Raw genomic sequence first — 20127 nt, forward strand, 5'->3', positions numbered from 1 at the left:
CACTGGTTTAATGAATCAAAGGGCCTTGGGGCCTTATTTTATTAAATTTTATGTTGAGGTTATTATAACCATATTATAAAATGGATGGCATTCAATTCTGCATTTTCTCATCCTGACAGAATTGGGAACAGAGGGGTCTTATTTCATTTCAAAGCCACAACACTTTCCCCCCTGTTAATATTCTAAATCAGTAGAATAAGAGAGAGAGGTTAAACCTACCAATTAGCTGTCGCTATTTTTTCCCCGTGTATAAGTTGAGCTGTAATTACTATTCAACAACTAAGTGGGCTTTGTGCTGTTAACAGGGCCTAACAGGACCATTAATGGCTCTCAGCATGGGCCCTCACCGTACTCTTTGTGGGCCCTCAACTCTCAAGACATCATTGCTTTAACACTATTTGCCCTTGTCCAAGAGTGTTTTATGCTGGAGTGGAGAATGACTAGGCAACGGATCTCATACGGTCAATTTCTTGACAGGGACAAACATTTAAACTCATCTAATTAGTCCCCACCCATGAAGGGGTTAAAATTATGAGCATGGCACTTGAGAATGAGTTGTGTTACTGGCACTGAGGGCATGTCTACACTTACCTCCGGCGCGATTGATCCAGCAAGGGTTGATTTATCGCGCCTAGTGAAGTCGTGATAAATCGACTGCCGAGCACTTGCCGTCGACTCCGGCACTCCACTGGAGCGAGAGGCGGAGTCGACGGGGGAGCGTCAGCAGTCGACTTACCACAGAGAAGACACCGTGGTGAGTAGATCTAAGTACGTCGACTTCAGCTACGTTATTCATGTAGCTGAAGTTGCGTTACTTAGATCGACTCCCCCCCCCCAGTGTAGACCAGGCCTGAGTTAAACAGAAACAGTAAAATGGCATCCTCATGTTTGAAATGTAACAATAATAATAATAATAATAATAGGAATTATTATAACGGTTTAGTATTAGCGTTCCAGTAACATGAATAGGCTTCAAATGAGACAGGGCATCCTGCTACGTGCTGCACAGTCATGTAGTAAGAGATAATCCCTGCTCCAAAGAGCTTGCAGTCTAAATAGACAAAGGGTTTAAAAAAATAAGTATTATCTCCATTTTGAACATGGCAAACTGGAGGACATAGAGTTCAAGAACGTTGACCAAGGTTCACTGGGTGTGTGTATCAGTGCAGGGAATTGAACCCAGATCTGCTGAGTCCCAGCCCAGTGCCTTAGCAACAAGGGAATCCTTACTCTCCAGAGATCATTTTTTCCTATCTACAGTCATGCTGGGCATTGTAAAGACACCATGAAGCGCTTGCTTCCCACCTCCCCACCAAACTGGCTGTAAGGAATGAATATGGCGAATTCCCAGCATTGACGCTTACAGCTTATTTCGATGCGGATGAAGTCCTTAATCCCAAGGTTTTCCAGGAAGACCCCAGACACAGCCGTGGTTTTGAAGAAAAAGGAAATGTCTGCGCTGAACTCTGCATGGAAGGTGGGGAAGTGAAGATAGGAGGCCTCTGTGTTGAAGGAAGCTGCGTTCCAGAACTGTCCTGCAAAAGACAATACTCTTCTCTATAGTTAACTGGCACAGGGTCGTGAGTGAAAGCCACACACGTAAAGATGGCTTTTTATCAAATATTAAAAAAAAAAAAAACTGGGATGGGACATTCTGTACATCTGGAGATTGAGAAGAGCTGGTACTCACTGTCTCCATGGCAACGCAAGGGGCCGATTCTCCAAGCAGCCTCCGAGTTTGACCTGTTTGTGTCAGTGATCACGAGTTGAGTTACAGGCAAATGGTCTTTGAAGGAAAGAAGGCCAGTATCATGTGTCCTGGTTATAGCAAAGAGAAAAGGCAAATGAATCGAGGACATATCCTTTCCATTCCTTATGCGAAAGAATATTTGACACGTGTTGACAATTTTTGATTAAAGCACAATTGTTTCTGTAAAGTTACCTAAAAAGCTTTCCTTTTATATATACACCTCTACCCTGATATAATGCAACCCGATATAACACAAATTTGAATATAACACGGTAAAGCAGTGCTCGGGGCGGGGCTGCGCACTCCGGCGGATCAAAGCAAGTACAATATAACGCGGTTTCACCTATAACGCGGTAAGACTTTTTGGCTCCTGAGGACAGCGTTCTATCGGGGTAGAGGTGTATATGAATGGCCCCCAGAATACCTTAGAGCAGCCTCAAGGCTGCTTTATTCATAGATTCGTAAATGATAAGGCCTGAGCACCTGGTGAATCTTGGCATTGCACCAGGCCTCTCTTTGAAATGGAAGACAAGCTTCTCTTAGAGCTCAAGTGGCTCCTAACAGTCTTGTGTGTCTTTTTGCAAGGAACTGCCGGAGAGGAAGAGTGACTCTCCTTCTTCTTGGAGAGGGGTCCAAGGGCCTGTCTTAAGTCTCTGCCAAAGTAGCGACTGACTGCATGCAGACAGAGTGATCTGGCACCGGTGCTTGTACTGAGGTAGGTCTCATGGCTTGTTCCAGGATATGCTGCTTCAGGCGCAGATCCCTGGAAATCTGAGTGCATTTCTTATAGGAGCGGCAGATGCTACACCTCTCCTGGATGTGTCCTTTACTGAGACATAGCAAACAACGTGTGTGGGGAGTCACTATTAGACAGCAATGCCTCCCACAAAAGACACTGCTTGAAGACCAGAAAGTGCTACACGACCTTGGTGGCTCAGCACTGCATGTAACTAGTAAACTAGAAATAAAAACTGAAAACAGTAAAGAAAACTTAAGTAAAGGGTACACAAACTGCTAACTATTTACAGGATGAATGAAACTAAGAGCTAAATATGTCAGAAAAAAATGTGAGCAGAACCACATGGGCAGTTCCGAAGCTGTCCACGAGCGCTACAAAGGAACTGGGGGCGGGGGAACAGGGTGGCACTTTTCTTACACAGCCCTGGGAGGGGCCCATGAGGAGGTGCAGGGCCCAGTGTGCACTGCCCAGATGGGTAGTGCTGCTGATGGGTGCCACACATCAATTCGAAGATTAATTCATCATACCTCATGGAGCTTAATGCCCGTAAAGCACTTTGAGCTCCTTGCATGAAAAGTGCTATCAGCACAGAACGTACAATTGCATTATTAAACAGATTTTTATGTCATCTCAGCATGCATGTATGATCCCAGTACACTGTGTATCTCACCATGCGACTCCATTAACACAACAGAGAGTACGTTATGCTCCAAATTTATCTTTAGTAATTGAAAACAAATGCTCTTCCATACCTCATTATGAAAATTTAGTTCTTTGGACAATTGCTGGCGTAACAGTGTTTGAGGGATAATGTAGCAGTTGGGCTGTTTAAAATGGAGCACAGGTAGCCTTACCTGTAAATGACAAATAACTAGCTTGATGAGAACATTATGGGACCATTTTTCATCTTTCTGTGTACTAATAAAAGGATACTCACAGAAATCTCACTCTCTGGCATCCCAATAGCCTGAACCATCATAAACTGGCAATCTCTAGGTAGCAGTATTCACATTTTGTTCTGACAGATGGTGGAGCAGTGGTGTCATTAAATATAATTTCTTCTCATATGGTCCCCCTACTGCAATGTTTTCTACTTGTATATTAATAAAAACTCTGGTGGGGTCTGAGTAGCTCGGATACTCAGTGCAATTTTTCATAAATACAGTACAGTTGGAAAAAATACTGCCATCAGCAGATGTCAATGAACAGCATGGGAAACAGACCAGTATAATAGGTTTCCATTAGAGAAAATTTTGAGTCCGTGTGCAGGGCAGATCATTAATAATCCAACGGAATACAATTTAATTAGCATATATCTTGCCAACTGCATGCAAAAATGATTTACTGAGTTCAATAATAGTGAGTTACAGTAAATAATAAACAGCAGAGGGGGGAGAGAGTTAACAGGAGAAAATAAAGTAGAAGAGACGTATTCGCAGCTGCAAGAAAACAGACAGGCCCAGAATCTGTGAGGTATGGCATTCTGGACACCCTCAAGGTCCCGTCATTGTCAATGGGAATTGAAAGTGCTCACAGTCTCCAAGGAAGGCTGTTCAGGATGGCAGGAGCTAAAGAGGAGAAGGGTCTTACAGCTACAGTGACAAGACCATGGAAAGCAAAGCAAAGCAAGCAAGCTAGCAAGGGTAGCTGTATAGTTAAGACACTGGCCAAAGACACAGGAGAACAGGGTTCTGTTACCAGCACCACTACAGACTTCCTGTGTATCGTTGGCTCAGTTCCTCCCTCTGTCAAATGCAGGTAATAATTCTTCTCTAACACACAGGGCTATTGAGAGGATAAATTCAGCAATATATGCTCTAATGTTTTGCTTACATGAGTGACTATAACCTGGAGGCTACAGCTACATCTTAAGAATGGATCTTAGTCAGAGACAAAGACTAAGGAAGTAAATGGTCATGAGTAGCGATATGCAGAGCTTCCCATGAGAGCTGCAATAAGCATGTCTCTGAAGGGCTAACTAGAATATGTTCCAATAACCAGAACTAGCAAGAGCATCTGCAATACAACAACCTGGTGACCCCCAAGAAGTTGACAGGTGCAAGGTGACAGGTGCTATGGCGATCCTGTGGAAAAATCTTTCAGTCATATGCAGAGCCCAGGGGGGTTTGAGTGGAAGGGGGAGTGAACGGGGAGAAAGGTGAGACGAGAGGTCAGAATTCCCTTGCCACTGAGGCAGAGGGAAGAACTGTCCCTAAGGTGCGTAAGGGACAGCGTAAACGTCCAGGAAGGATCCTAAAAGCAAGGCAGGTGATATTTGACTGGGTCCTGAAGCGAAAGGGAAACCACTGGAGATCTACAAGGATCTACAAACATAACAGGATTTACAAACATAAATAAATTGTATCCATAGAGAGCAAAGAAATGGCCTTGCCTTTTACATAACCCTGCGCCTCAAAAATGCTCTCCCTTTTTGCATCAACTTACAGATTTTAACAACCAAACCTTCTCAGGCAATAAGCAGCAGATGTTAGCTATGTTACCTCGTACATTTCCAGGTTTATATTATCATTTCCTTTCCCATTGTTCATTTGGCTTTTTCATAGATCACAGATTTTAAGGCTAAAAGGGACCATTGTGATCCTCTAGTCTGACCTACTTCACAGGCCACAGAACTTCACCAGTAATTCCTGTATCAAGCCCCTAACGTCCGTTTCATCTAGCGCATACCTTGTAGAAAGAGATCTAGCCTTGATTTAAAGATTTCAAGTGATGGAGAATCCACCACACCTTTAGGTAAATAGTTCCAGGGGTTAATTACCCTCCCTGATAAAAAAATTGTTCCTTTCTAGCCTGAATTTGTCTAACTTCCGCTTCCAACTATTGAATTGCCTTATAATTTTTTCTCCTAGATTGAAAAGTCACTGACTACCAAGAATCTGTCTCCCATGGAGATACCAGTACACTGGGGTCAAGTCTTTTTTTTTAAGCATTTTTTTTTTTACAGATGCATTCTCTCTGTCGGAGGTGACTCGCTGGGGACATGGTTAGAACAGTATCAATGGATCAAACTGGCTTATGCATCAGCCACGTCCTCTGAGATCCGCTTCTCCTATTCTTCCACTAGTATCATGGAGTTAGTTCTGTATTCAGTAAATGTGTTGCCAAGTTAGCTCTCTGACTCCTGTTATCATGGTACAGGTTCCACCGGGTGGGGTTGGTAAGTCTGGAGTGTGAGGGGCTCTCTCTAGAGTGACTTGCTGAAGTTAAAATACTAGAGTCCTTCTGATAAGGCAAACTCAAAACTATACTCCAGCCCACCTGGCTACTGTAGAAGGGACTGCATATCATTCGTCAAGTAAGGTCTTGTCTACACTACAGAGTTAGGTTGATGCAAAGCAGCTTACATCGACCTAACTATGGAAGCATCTACACTTAAATTTTGCTCCTGCCAATGTAACTGCCCGGCTACGCCAACTTAATAACTGAACCTCCACGAGTGGCGTGGAGTCAAGGTCAATATAGTCACATCAACACAGTGTCAGTGTGGATACTGCGTTGCTTATGTTGACTATTACTGGCTTTCAGGAGCCATCCCACAATGCCACACACTGATAGTACAATCAATAAAAGCATTCCTGGTGAGGACACGCACTACCAACACAAGCAAAGCGTAGACGTGCACAAACAATGTAATTACTGCAGCGGCTATACGCCAACATAAATTAAGTTGACTTAACTGTGTAGTGTAGACATGGCCTAATATGACCAGAATTAGCAGTTGGCTTAGATGTCTGGTTGGATAGTACTTAAAATCAACATGCCTACAAGTGCATATTCTTTTTCTACCAATCACTAGGTTCACTCCTCCCTTTATGACTTTTCTCTCACATTCTGTTTCTTTCTGTCTGCTCTGACGAACCATTACTTTAATCTGCAGTGAAGAGCAGAGGTTAGGAGGGAAAAAAAATTCTGCCTGCTTCCCAAAAGGAAACAACAGTAGCACTGACTGGTCTCTGCTCCTGAGCTGCGGTAAGGAGTTTGATTTAACTAAAAGGAACAAGAACGGTTGTCTGATTTTTCCTTTCTTCAGTACCCATTTTATTTCATGCTAAGGCAAATTAAATACATCTAGCACTGTCTTCCCCTTCCAGCATAATGTACAGCAGGCTAGCTTCACAGTTCAGATCCCAGCAGATTTCAGATTCAAATGCTCATTATGTACCAGGGGGTTAGTTTTCTAGCAGAGAACTGCAAAGGCAATCTTCAATAAGCATGAAATTTCCTGTTTTGAAACTCTTTGCAAAGTTCGGGGGCCTTGAGTCCCCTGTTAGCCCGTAAGCAGGCAATGTACAATTTAGAATTGTACAAAATAGGAGCTGTGTTCCAATTTTCTAGTGGGCAAAACACAGTTTAACTGAATAAACCTCTAAATTTACCCTGTTTGCAGCAAAGAAACTAGGAGAAGAAACCCCCAGTCTATGTAACGTGATGCAAATAGATTCTAAATTCACATTGTTTTCTCACTGTGCGCTGGCATGACCTGATAGCATGTTGACACGGGAAATCCTACATAGTGTGCCGTCTCAAAACTTCACCAAAACGGCCTTTTGATGAAACACCTGCTGCTCACAATCTGAGTAATGGATGGCCGACCTAAGCATTGCTTGGGGGATTTAAGGGACAGGCTCCTCAGGGAAGAGGACTCTTTTTATTCCCCTCAGTATAGTTTACCAAAGTGTTCTTGTTATCACACAGCTTGATAATTGTCACACCCTTGATAATGGTGGCAATCACAAGCACTAAATCTACATACATTATTTTTCTCCTTAGAAAATAAAAATTATGAAAAGAAAAAAAAATGAATCAGGCAGTTCTTTCATTATGGGACATGGTAAGGAGGTCCCAATGAGCATGTAACTTATTCCAGACACACATATAAATCAACATTTATACAGACAAAAATGTCTCTGAAATGCCTGAAAGGGTTAAAGGCATGACTGGCTTTTAGAGCACATTGCGCGACTAATAGGACAGATGGTACCAGCTGTCCCACAAAACATAATGTCTATTTCATTATTTCATGTCAGACTTGATTCAATAGCATTTTCCCCACTGTAAATCAGGAATAACGCCATGAAGCCAATCAGGTTGCAGGGGTGAAAAACCGATATGAGATCACAATCAAGCCCTCAGTTTTTGTTTCAATTCCTACCAACACTGAGCAAGGCAGAATTAAATACCAAGGCAAAGAACTGTGAGACATTAGAAAGTAGCCTGGATAGAGAAGGGGAGAGCCTCATTTCCCCATGAAACTCTTTGGCCCTTCTTGGAAAATATGATAGTTAAAATGTAAAGCTACAGCTTTCAAAATGTCCCTAACATATATTGATCCCAAGAACAGCCTTGACAGACAGATTGTAAACATGGGAATTCCCTGCTGAGCCATGATACTCTCGGTCAATTTGACTGGGAAAGACTGAGTTCTCACCAATCTTCAGACACTCATGTTTCAGAATAAACAGATCTAGATTTTTGGCTTGTCAAACTTGGAAATTTCTCCCTAAATTTTCATTCACCCCCTCCCCATCTTGATGTAATCTAGTATTTTTATTCTGCACTATCTTTCACCTAGTTATGAATGGACAATATTTTTCTCCGTTCCTGAGAATTAAGAAATATGGGAAAGGAACACAGAAGAAGCTTATTCCACTCAATACTTCCCAATACTTCATAAACTTCCTTTCCTCCTTGCATATCTTTTCTAGAGTTTCCTGTGGGAATCTTCTCAATGTATTATAGTTGTGTGGATTATGGTTGTGTGAAATATTCATAGATTCCAAGGCCAGAAAGGGCCACTGTGATCATCTAATTTGACCTCCTGTGTAGCACACAGACCTCAGAACTTCCACAAAATAATTCTCAGAGCTGATCTTTTAGAAAACACATCTTGATTTAAAAATTGTCAGTGATGGAGTATCCACCACGCCCCTTGGTAAATTGTTCCAGTGATTAATTACCACACTGTCAAAATTTTACACCTCATTTCAAGCCTAGCTTCAGCTTCCAGCCATTGGATCATACATTTCCCTGATAGACCGAAGAGCCCATTATAAAATATTTGTTCCCCATGTAAATATTTATAGACCATAATCAAGTCACCCCTTAACCTTCTCTTTGTTAAGCTAAATAGACTTTAGCTTTTTGAGTCTATTGCTATAAAAGCAGGTTTCTAATCCTTTAATTCTCAGAGCTCTTCTCTGAACCCTCTCACATTTATCAACATCCTTCTTGGACTGTGGGCACCAGAACTGGACACAGTATTCCAGCAGAGGTCACACCAGTGACAAATGCAGAGATAAAATAATCTCTCTACTCCTACTCAAGAGTCTCCTGTTTTTGCATACCAGGATCACATTAGCTCTTTTGGCGACAGCATCACACTGGGAGCTCATGTTCAGCTGATTCTCCACCACCTCAAATCTTTTTCAGATCGCTGCTTCCCAGGATAGATTTCTCCCCTTCTATAAGTATGGCCTACATTCCTTTTCCTTGATGTATACATTTAGCCATATCAAAACACATATATTTTGCTTGTGCCCAGTTTACCAAGTGATCCACATCACTCTGAATCAGTGACCTGTCCTCTTCCTTCTTTGCCACTCCTCTAATTTTTGTTTCAACTGAAAACTTTATCAGTGGTCATGGTGATTTTATGGTTTCTTCCAAATCATTTATGAAAATATTAAACAGTGTAAGGCTAAGAACTGATCCCTGTGGGATCCTTTTGGGAAAAGACCCACTTGATGACAATTCTCCATTGACAATTATATTTTGAGAACTATCAGTTAGCCAGTTTTTAATCCATTTATTGTGTGCCATGTTAATTTTATATCATTCTAGATTTTAAATCAAAATATCATGCATGCAGGACCAAGTCAAATGCCTGACAGAAATCTAAGTAAATGACATCAACACTATTACCTTTATCAACCAAATTTGTAATCTCATCAATAAAAGATGAGATTAACCCATGTTGATTTGCATTAATTACACTACCCTCCTTTTAATTCTTTATTAATTGAGTCATACAGCAGCCATAACATTATCTTGCCTGGGATCAATGTCAGGCTGACAGACCTATAATTACCCCACTCATCCCATTTAGTCTTTTTAAGAATTGGTACATTAACTTTCTTCCAGTGTCCCAGAACTTCCCCAGTGCTCCAAGACTTATTGAAAACCAACCTTAATGGTACAGCGAGCTCCTCGGCCACTATTCCATAATGTGATTTGGTGGTCTGTAGCAGACACCAACTAATACCCCATTTTGTGGTTTATCTGTTAGGACATTGATCCATAAACATTCAAGATCATTTCTTGTGAGTTATCAGTGACATGGAAACAGGTAATACCATTTTTGATATAGAGTGCCACTGCTCCTCCCCTTTTGCCCGCTCAATCCTTCCTAAATAGGTGATAACCATTGATTTTAATATTCCAGTAGTGCAAATCATCCCACCGGGTTTCACTAATACCAACTAGATTGAATTTATGCTCATAAATGAGCAATTCCAGTTCCTTTTGTTTGTTACCCATGCTCCTAGCATTGGTATATAGGCAATTCAATAATTTCTTCTCTTCATGTCCTTTGGTTCCTTGAATAATTTTGTTCTCAACATCTCGATTTTGTGCTAACCCAGTGCTCATATCTTCCCTTTTTTTTATCCTCCCTTTTTGTTATTAGTTTAACCCCCTCCTAATTACTCTAGCCCAGGGGTGGCCAACCTGTGGCTCCGGAGCCACATGCAGCTCTTCAGAAGTTAATATGCGGCTCCTTGTATAGGCACCGACTCCGGGGCTGGAGCTACAGGCACCAATTTTCCAATGTGCCGGGGGCTGCTCAACCCCTGGCTCTGCCACAGGCCCTGCCCTTACTCCACCCCTTCCTGCCCCCTCCTCTGAGCCTGCAGTGCCCTCGCTCCTTCCCCCTCCCTTCCAGAGTTTCCTGCATGCCACAAAAGAGCTGATCATGAGGTGCGGGGAGGGAGAGGGAGGCGCTGATTGGCAGGGCTACCGATGGGTGGGAGGTGCTGGGAGCTGTTTGTGTTGGGGGGAGCTGATGTGGGGCTGCTGATGTATTACTGTGGCTCTTTGGCAATGTACATTGGTAAATTCTGTCTCCTTCTCAGGCTCAGGTTGGCCACCCTGCTCTAGCCAGCCTGTCCCTGAGGAGATAGCCTCTACTTCAGTAGAAGTAGGACCAATCCAAACTATACTGCTCTCTCTCCCCATAGGCGGTGGACAAAACTAAAACCTTCCACCCTGCACCACTTACCTAGCCAGTTATTCACTTCCACAATATTCTGCCTTCTGTCTTCCTTTACTTGTGGGGCAGGAAGGATCTCAGAGAAGATTGCTTGCATATTCTTTTTCTTCAGCATGCTTCTGAGTGCCCTGACATCATTTAGTATCTGTGAGATATCCTACGATACAGAATCATTAGTGCCAATATGAACCAATGGATCCTTGCCCATTGACTTCAGAAGCCTATCCAATCTTAGAGTGAAATCGGGTGTCTTGGCTCCAGGAAGGCAGCACACTGTCCTGTTGTCCACCTCTCCTTTGCAGAATGTTCTTTCAGTTCTTCCGAGTATTGAATCTCCCATAAGGATTGTCTGTCTTCCTTGTATAGTTAGAGAACTCTTTGTGAGCAAGCTTGATTTTCTTACAGGTTGGGCTGAGCTGCCATCCACGGGTGTGTCCTGTACACATCTCTGTTTCCTTGGACCTGCTGGATCTAGAGAGGTATCTTTCAAAGTTTCCATGTTGAGGAACTGGTACCAACTTGAAACTACTAACTATGGAACTCCTCCCTGTCCTCTTCTCTCCGGTGGCCACAGTCTGCCACAGCTTATCTGTCTCCAGCCATGTAGAATATCACCATAGCCTATAATGGTTATGAACTGCCAGGACTCCTCTCTCTCTCTCTCTCTCTCTGATTCCTTGGTGGCCAGCTCCATTCTTCTTTGACCCTGGGATACTGGTGTTTTCTGAGTCTGGCTCTCTAGGAACTCTTCAGCTTCTCCAATTCTCAATAGCATCTCAAACTTGCCCCTCAAATCCAAGATTTTTTTCCTTCAGCACAGCCACCAACTTGCACGTCATGAATATGGAATCCCATCCATCATCAGGCTAAGAGAACATGGCACATCTGCTGCAGGTCAAGAAACATTGTTCCATCGCTGACCATCTTGATATCACATGTAGTGCTGTAGGAAAGCCTCTCACACGCCCTCTCTTAGCTCCCCTGTTTGCGGCTCTTGAGTTTGCCTAGCAAATGACTTTTTCTACCAAATCTTCCCTGTTCAGCTCAGCTCCCTTCTGCCCCTCACCACTAGGGAGCGATTGACCACTCAGAGACTTCAAACATCTGCGTTAATCAAAGCCCCAAGGACTAGAGCCGGGTGACCTTTAGCAAAGCACCCTGCTTACTGGGGCCCATAGCCAAGCTATGTAATCTGTACAGAGAGAACAAACAGGAAAAAACCAAACACTCAACCAAACAACCCACAGACAGACTAGACTCACCCCTCACTAAGTCTCACTACCTCCAAGCACAAAGTCAGCAGCTACTCCCTCTGATACTCCTCTGTTCGCGGCTGTTGAGTTCACCTAGCAAGTGACTTTTTATACCATCATCCCTCCTTCGCTCAGCTTAGTCTTGTTATTAACTCTGTTATATTAATAATTATAGCCTTATGTAATAGTGTACATTTTTGTGACACTAATATTTGGAACGAGAAGACAGGATATTCATTTTATTTTACTAATGACCTCTAACTGAAAACTTACTAGGACCGAGATTTTCAAAACCGACTAAGGACTTTGTGGTGCTCAATCTGAGACATCTAGGGGTCCAGATTTTCAAAGCGTGGGTGTACCACTCTTTCTGAAAATCAGGCCCCTTTTAAGTGCTGCAAGTTGGGCACCCAAAAAGTGAGGTACTCGAAACAACTGGTTACGTTTGAATAGCTGGGTGTGTATCTTTATATTGCTAGCTCCGTGCATTGTTTTATTGTGTCCCTTTATTTCTCCAAAATGAGGGTTTCCTAGAGGAAATTTAGATACTATTTAAAATATAATGACATATTATGATATATGGTGTGTATTTTCTCTCCAACTTTTGTTGATGATCTATTAAGTGTGATAAATATTTTTCTAAAAATAAAGCAGAACAACTCACATCTGTGGATTATCCCTCTTTTTTGGTTTCATGTACATTTTTTATTGTGTTTCAGATAAACGTCCTTGTACTTTCAACAACCATGTCTGTCATTTCTAATCCTCTATAGAACAAATAGGAAATTAATTTGAAAATACCCAGACTGACTCTGTCAGCAGCTAAGAGTCTTTAAAGTAAACAGAGAGTAAAAGGAAGAGTTTACATTCACATTTTTTTCCAGCTTCAGGGAACATTCAGAGGACAGACATTCAGTAAATCAAAGACTCAAGTTTACATAGGGTTTTGAATATACACTTATAGGTATACGCCCTCCTATAAGACCTAATCCAAAGTGCACTGAAATCAAAGGGAGTCTTTCCACCATCTTCATTCAGCTTTGGATCAGGCAGACACAGAAGATCCAGGCACATATAGAAATTTTAATTATTGGCTTACAAACCCTTCTGGTAGGATATACTTCCTCTGCTCCTACCTTCACCTAAAATTTATTGTCTGAGGCCCAAACTCTCCCCTCAGTGGCACTGAGTCTAAACTCCTGACGTCTTTATTCAGGCAATCCTCTAACTGAAGTCAATGGAAATTTTGACCAAGTAAAAACATCATGATTTAGCCCACAGACTGCAACACAGCTTCCCAGGTGTAACTGAAGGCAGAATTTTGCCCAACATGCTATTCACACAGGAAGACTGTGTCCGGTAGAAGGCTTGTCTTTGTTTGAATCAAAAACAGTGCTTTAAATAAGAACAAATTCTGTGCTGACTCACTCCCCATTTACTTGCACTGAAACAAATCAGGTTATACCTGGTATAAATTAGCACTGGATTCAGCTCCCTCATCATCCCGTACTATCCCACCCGCATCTCTCCACACATACGATATATCACATTTCTTAGCATAATTACCATTCTTCTTTATCGGCATCACAGTTGCAGAAATATCTCATATCCAGACAACTTTCTTCCAGTCCACAGGCACATTGCTGAACCCCAGGAAGAGATCCTCCCCAGTAAGGATGCTTTTCATTGGCACGGCCAACCCACCAAACATACGGCATTCCATCTGGGTGAGAGGAGGGGAAAAGATGACAGACCTGTGATGAGCACATTGCACTGGAAGTAAATGTGTTAAAGTGAAGCTGAGCACCATATACAGTACACTAAGAGCGTGTCTACACAGCAAAAACTGTGCAACGACTATCTTATTGGAGCTAGCTTAAATCTGGCTAGTGTAGGAAACAACAGCAGTGAAGACAGCATAGCACAAGCTAGCAACCCAAGGATGTACTCAGGGTTCATGCCAAACTTGTACTATCCACACACTGTCTTCTCTGTTATCGTTACCCACACTAACTGGTTTAAACTAGCTCGAGTAAGCTAAACCATGCACAACTTTTATGGTGTGGACATACCCATAGATGCAAAAATCACAAGAGCCAACTGCTAGACAAGTAGGTGTGACTCTATTTCATCCGGTGGAGCACTTGGTAAGATAGCAATAATCATATGGGCTACACCTGTGCCTTTTAGTTTCCTGTGTTCCTTTTCAGTCTGTTCTAGTGGGTACTGAGCAGAGAGAGAGGAAATGGACATTTTCAGATCATGCTTATAGCTTGGAGAGAAAGACGGAGGGGCTACCTAGCTAGCTAGCTTGTGTTCTCCTTCCAATTATATCTCAGAAGTTGGGGATGTTCCAGTTGCAAATAACCCCTACAAGTGCTTCTCTTGCTTTTGGATCCACCACTGTGATAGGGTAATATAGTTCATGGCATCAGAGTTTCATCTATTCACTGGAGGAGACAGGAAATGATTTCCCCACCCTATACAGGATTATAAAACTGTATTGAAGCACTAGGTATTCACTACCACCAATATCAATTATCTTATCCAGTATATGGCAAATCCTCTTTTTAGGCTGCCATTTTTCTCTATGAATCATAAATAATATCATTACTGTTACTCAAGGGGCCTCCTGGTTTGCAAGTCTCCAAGAATTGGACTCAACTGACATTCACGGTAACAGCAAAATTCCCATTGACTGTAAAATGGGAGCAGGACCAGGCTTTTTATTATATATGCTCGGGGGGGAGGGGAATTCACCATACAAGGCCCCATGGAACACTGCAAAAGATCTTCCATGCTGAAGTGAATTTCACCCTATGTGATTGTCTTTTACCCACGGGAGCTCTAAACTCTGTATGCTCTAAATATAACCAAGATTATTTACATTTTAAATGCATAATACGTTATACAGTACATCAAATATTAGGCATTAATCAACAGAGGCAGTAACCATATTACAGACATCCTGAAATCAATGGATTAATAATTTCCTAAGATTAACTTTGTCTTCCCGGACAGTTAATTTATCAACTTCGTAATCCCTAAATCAAGGCATTTAATCTGTTACAAAAAAGGTAGATACATCAATTTTGCTCCAGGCCTTTTGATCTTAGAAGCTTGGGAAAAATAAACAAAACTGCAATAATAATATGGAACAATATCAGTCTGTTCATCTCTTTCACTGAAAATATTAGCAAGGACTGTTCCTAATTATGCAAGGCAGGAAACTCAAGAATGTGAAATATGATCAAGGTTAATAATGAGCGTTAGGACCTAGTTAAGTTGAGTTTAAGATGAATTTAGCACAGTTGAACTCCTACTTCTTTTCTCTTTAACCTGAGAATAGTGTAATGTAAATACTTGGAGAAAAATATAAAACGAACAAAACAACACTGTTCTCATGACACCAGCAATTAGGACCGTGGACTTTGACCAATGCCCACTGGTGCTCATTATAGAAAAGAAAGTGCAAGATCGTTTATGGATGCATCCTACTAAAATGTGTTGACACAATTTAGGTCTTACCATGTATTATTACCAACATGCTTCATTTTGTATCTTGGATTTTTGTTGTTGTTGCTTTTCAGCAAGAATCTAGAGAATAACTAAACTATGTTACAAAAGTGATCGTTATGATAGGGGAAACAGGTCCACGATCACTGTACTGGGCAATTACTTGATAAACTTTGGAATAAGAATGCTTGCCGAGTAAAAGGATAATTTGACTGGCAACTGAAACAGACATTATATAGAAATACTTCATCTAATTAAAAAAAAAATTGCTCAGTCTGGAAAAAAATATATTTAAATAAACTAAAACAGGGGTCGGCAACCTTTCATAAGTGGTGTGCTGAGTCTTCATTTATTCACTCGAATTTAAGGTTTTGTGTGCCAGTAAGACATTTTAACGTTTTTAGAAGGCCTCTTTCTATAAGTCTATGATACATAACTAACCTATTGTTGTATGTAAATTAAATAAGGTTTTTAAAATGTTTAAGAAGCTTCATTTAAAATTAAATTAAAATGCAGAGCCCCCCGGACTGGTGGCCAGGACCTGGGCAGTGTGAGTGCCACTGAAAATCAGCTCGCGTGCCGCCTTCGGCACACATGCCATAGGTTGTCTACCCCTGAACTAAAACCTCTGAGCTAACAGCAAATAATAGTGTGCATTAATCAAAATCAATCTGAGTTTTATTGCTTGCTTGCCAGGGTCATTAAACTGAAGCATAACATACTGATAAAGAGCCATCCATGGATAGTAAGAATGAATATTTTTATTATGTTTTCTTCATGTTCTACTATATGTATTTTATTGAACTAAACCAACCAACCAACAAAATTATGATATAGACTCTCAAAGTGTTAGCAGCACCATAGCTTGAATAATTTAAAACTAGACTAACTAAAGCATTTACTGTATGGAATAGTCTTGCATTGGCAGGGGAATGGACTATATGATCTAATATATCTTTTCTAGGTTTCTCTTTATAATGCCCAATTCTGTCACCCTTTCTCAAGATCAGTAGCATCTTACTGAGTAGTCCCACGGAAATCAATTGCAATACCAGGGAAAATTAGACCCATTCAATTCTAGGCCCTGATTCAGCAGAACGCTTTAGCTTGTGCTTAATTTTAAACATGTGTGTAATCATCTCAGCAAAGTACTTAAACACGTGCTTAAACTCCATTTAAGTGATTTACTGAATCAGGGTCCTAGACACTCCAGGAATACAAATAATTAGTAATGATAATGAGATGTCTCTGATCTTGGTTACATCAGTTTCATGCCATTCCACAGTACCCTTATTCAGAGCTTATGTAGTTACAGTGGTGTAGATCTGGAGTAAATAGTGCAACTGAGATCAGAATTTGGCCAGCAGCTGTCAAGCTTCATTCTTGAATGTCAATAGCAATAGATTGTCATTTGTTACATAGTCTTCACTTCTTCACTATTCATTGTATAATAACAAAACCTTCCCCCAAATGAACTAAATCCCTCTCTACTGTAAAAGCCTCTGAGGTCAATGGTGCTATCCCAGGGATGATTTTGGTCCCACAGGCCAATGAGGACCTTACTGAGTTGGAAAACCATTTTAAATTTCCCTGAATAAACAACCACTCATTGTAACGTATTGTCATTCAATGCTTCAGTTATTTATTTTGTCCAAAATAGAGGACAAAAGCCTATTGTACAAATAAATGCATTCCATTCAATACATTTTTCCTCTAGTCATAACAGACGAAAAATTAACTCATAATGGACCATTAGGGTTTTTGTTATAGGCAATGCTAGTGCTCTGAAGGGGAAACAGAGCAACTGGAGAAAGGCAATAAATGTTAAATACAACAACCCAAAACACAGATAGAAGAGTTGGAGATTTAATTTCCTCCAAGATATTTTTTCACAAGCTGCGTAAGCCCCCTTTTTGTGTGGTTAAACAAATCCTCTAGAAGACGAAGATATTGCATTCCCAGCGAAGCACTGGCAGTAACAATAATATTGTGTGTTTTTACTGTGCAGGAGCCTCAACAAACAGCTCTCTGATTTACGCTACTATTTTTACCCTCACCAGCAAACATTCTTACAAGGCAAAGCATTGTGTACTTGAACGCCAAAAATGAATTTAAATCAACGGGTGGCACTGAATAAAGGAATTGATTTTAGAGGCTGTTTTATAATAAGCCAAATGCTCGCTTGTTATGGGTTCAGACACACCCAACCTATGCACAAATGCAACAGACAAAAACTTGCACAATAGTGGAATTCAGTAATGTGGGGCTCAGGCCTGTTTCTTCCTGCCAGGCACTGAACATGATTCACTCACACTGCACATCTACCCTGCGGCAGGTGCGCCGCACCTGGTAGCACCTGGCCTGTGCTGCTTAAGAAGATCACTCAAGGGTTGTCTACTGCGTTCTCCATATCAAATCTATTTTACCGCAAGCCTATATAGAAAAGATCCCATTGTCTAGCAGTCTGGAGGGTGCAGGCCACCAAACGTATGTTTACACTGCAATTAGACATCCATGGCTGGCCCGTGCCAGTGACTTGGGTTAAGGAGTTGTTTCACTTTGGTGTAGATGTTCGTGCTCAGGCTGGGACCCTCCCCCTGAGCCTTGCGAGCCTGAGTACAGGGCTGGCTCCAGCTTTTTTGCCGCCCCAAGCGGCGAAAAAAAAAGAAAAGAAAAAGAAAAGAAAAGCCGACCGGCGGCACTTCGGCGGGAGCTCAATCGCTTCATTCTTCGGCGGCAATTCAGCGGCGGGTCCTTCACTCAGAGGAAGAGATGGACTGAGGGACCCATCGCCAAATTACCACTGAAGACCAGGACGTGCCGCCCCTTTCCAGTGGCCGCCCCAAGCACCTGCTTCCTTCGCTGGTGCCTGGAGCCGGCCCTGTCTGAGTCAGCTGCTAAGGCCAGCTGTGGATTTTTAATTGCAGTGTAGACATATCCCAAGAGGCCAGTAGGGGCACTCCAGCAATGGAGAAGTGCTTCATGGTAGTTCTCTCTAAACATAAATGGCAGGAGGTTGGAGGCATAGAAAGAAGGTCAATTAACTGTTACCCAAAATCCACATGTAGGGGGCACTTATGGAATGTAATGTCCCATGCCCTGCAGTCAGTTTATGGGAAAGTTTTTGTTCTCTTAAAACCCTGTAGTTCTCGGCTCTCCTCAGTTTACTCAATACTTGGCCTAAGGACCAATATGTAGCCACATATGCATGTGAGATATTTTTAAAACCAATTTTTATGGGGCTTGGGGTGAATGTTCAGGCCTTTTCAGTGAGAGAGTTCCTAACATTTGGCTGTCCAATTTGTGAGTGCACAGAAACCAAATGGGCGCACAAACTGATGTTTGCTCACTCAATTGCCTTTCGTGAGTTGTACTAGCGGAATGTTTTTTTCAGGCCCATTGAGTTTTTAGGCCTTTCTGTGATTTTAAATGATACAAACATTTCTCTTGTAAATACACTTACTGCATGTAGTCATTCAGAGGGCTACATTTCAAACAGTGGTGTTTCATAAGGCTTTAGGATGAAATTATTACACGGAAATAAATCCAGGGTGACTCTGTGGAGTACTGGAGCTGAGAGCAGAACCTTACCATTAGCATTTAGGGTTGTATTTCTCGAGTTAAACTGGAGCCCTATACCTATAACAATATTTGATTTTAGAGTATTTGTCAAGATCTGTTTGCATCATTTCCCAGGGAGCCTTTTGTTGCTATTAAAGCAGAATCTAATGATGGAAATGTAATAAGATACATTGGATCCCACATTAAGCTCCTATGCTGTTCAAACCTATTTTCTGACTTCAGTGATCATACATCACTAACACAGGCAGGCTTCTAGGATTTCTGAGTCAATAGGAACAAGTCAATTAAAGGTCTTTTCCACAGACATGGAAAGTTAATGTATTGTTAGCTGTCTGTTGAAATATTGGGATCATGTTACACTGAAATAATTTTGTTCAGGCATTTTCATGTTCATCATTTTCTTACAAAGAATCAAACCATGGTAAAGAGGCAACTAACTGAATTCAATATAATGGTTTTATTTTTTCATACAACACAATGACCCCAAACAGGCAGAATATCTTAAATCTGCTATTTTCTCTTACTTAAATAGAAAGATCCACATATGAAAAGAGACACTGCAAATTGGAAAAAAAATGATCTCAGAATTGGAGGAAGCAATCAAAGGCAATTCTGAGCTAGAATACAGAGAGAACCATTTAAAACATACGTTTGTACTAACCATTTTAACACACAATATCGATATCTACAAATGGCTCACTTGACACCCCAAATGTAACATAGAATGGGAAGCACTGAAACAGACAGATATTGACACTAAAAGACCATGGTAATCCCAACTCTGTTGTAGCTCAGTGAAACCTGGGTGCCGAAGAAGGCTGAAAGTGGTAGACTGATGTTTTTGATTGTCATTTTCATCAGCTGATACATATTAAGTGGAAGAACAAGATCAGCAATGAGGATAATATTTGTAGCTGAACCTAGCAACTGTCTCCATCAGCGCTGGTTTGCTCTTGGCTTTCCTGCTATTTACATAGAATCATAGAATATCAGGGTTGGA

General features: G+C 41.5%; 1 protein-coding gene across 1 annotated transcript in view; it reads right to left on the minus strand.

Moving 5' to 3' along the window:
- CNTNAP5 (contactin associated protein like 5) overlaps positions 1 to 20127 on the minus strand; it is a 408220-nt gene that overhangs the window by 68674 nt on the left and 319419 nt on the right. Inside the window, exons 15-17 of the mRNA XM_029910538.1 lie at positions 13596 to 13752; positions 1691 to 1818; positions 1365 to 1535 (exon numbers count right to left, since the gene is read on the minus strand). Coding sequence (XP_029766398.1) covers positions 1365 to 1535; positions 1691 to 1818; positions 13596 to 13752 — 456 coding nt within the window. The remainder of the gene's footprint in view (positions 1 to 1364; positions 1536 to 1690; positions 1819 to 13595; positions 13753 to 20127) is intronic.

Source organism: Terrapene carolina, unplaced genomic scaffold (genome assembly GCF_002925995.2).
Source record: "Terrapene carolina triunguis isolate 2854851 unplaced genomic scaffold, T_m_triunguis-2.0 Scaffold62, whole genome shotgun sequence".
NCBI classification, from domain to species: Eukaryota; Metazoa; Chordata; order Testudines; family Emydidae; genus Terrapene; species Terrapene triunguis.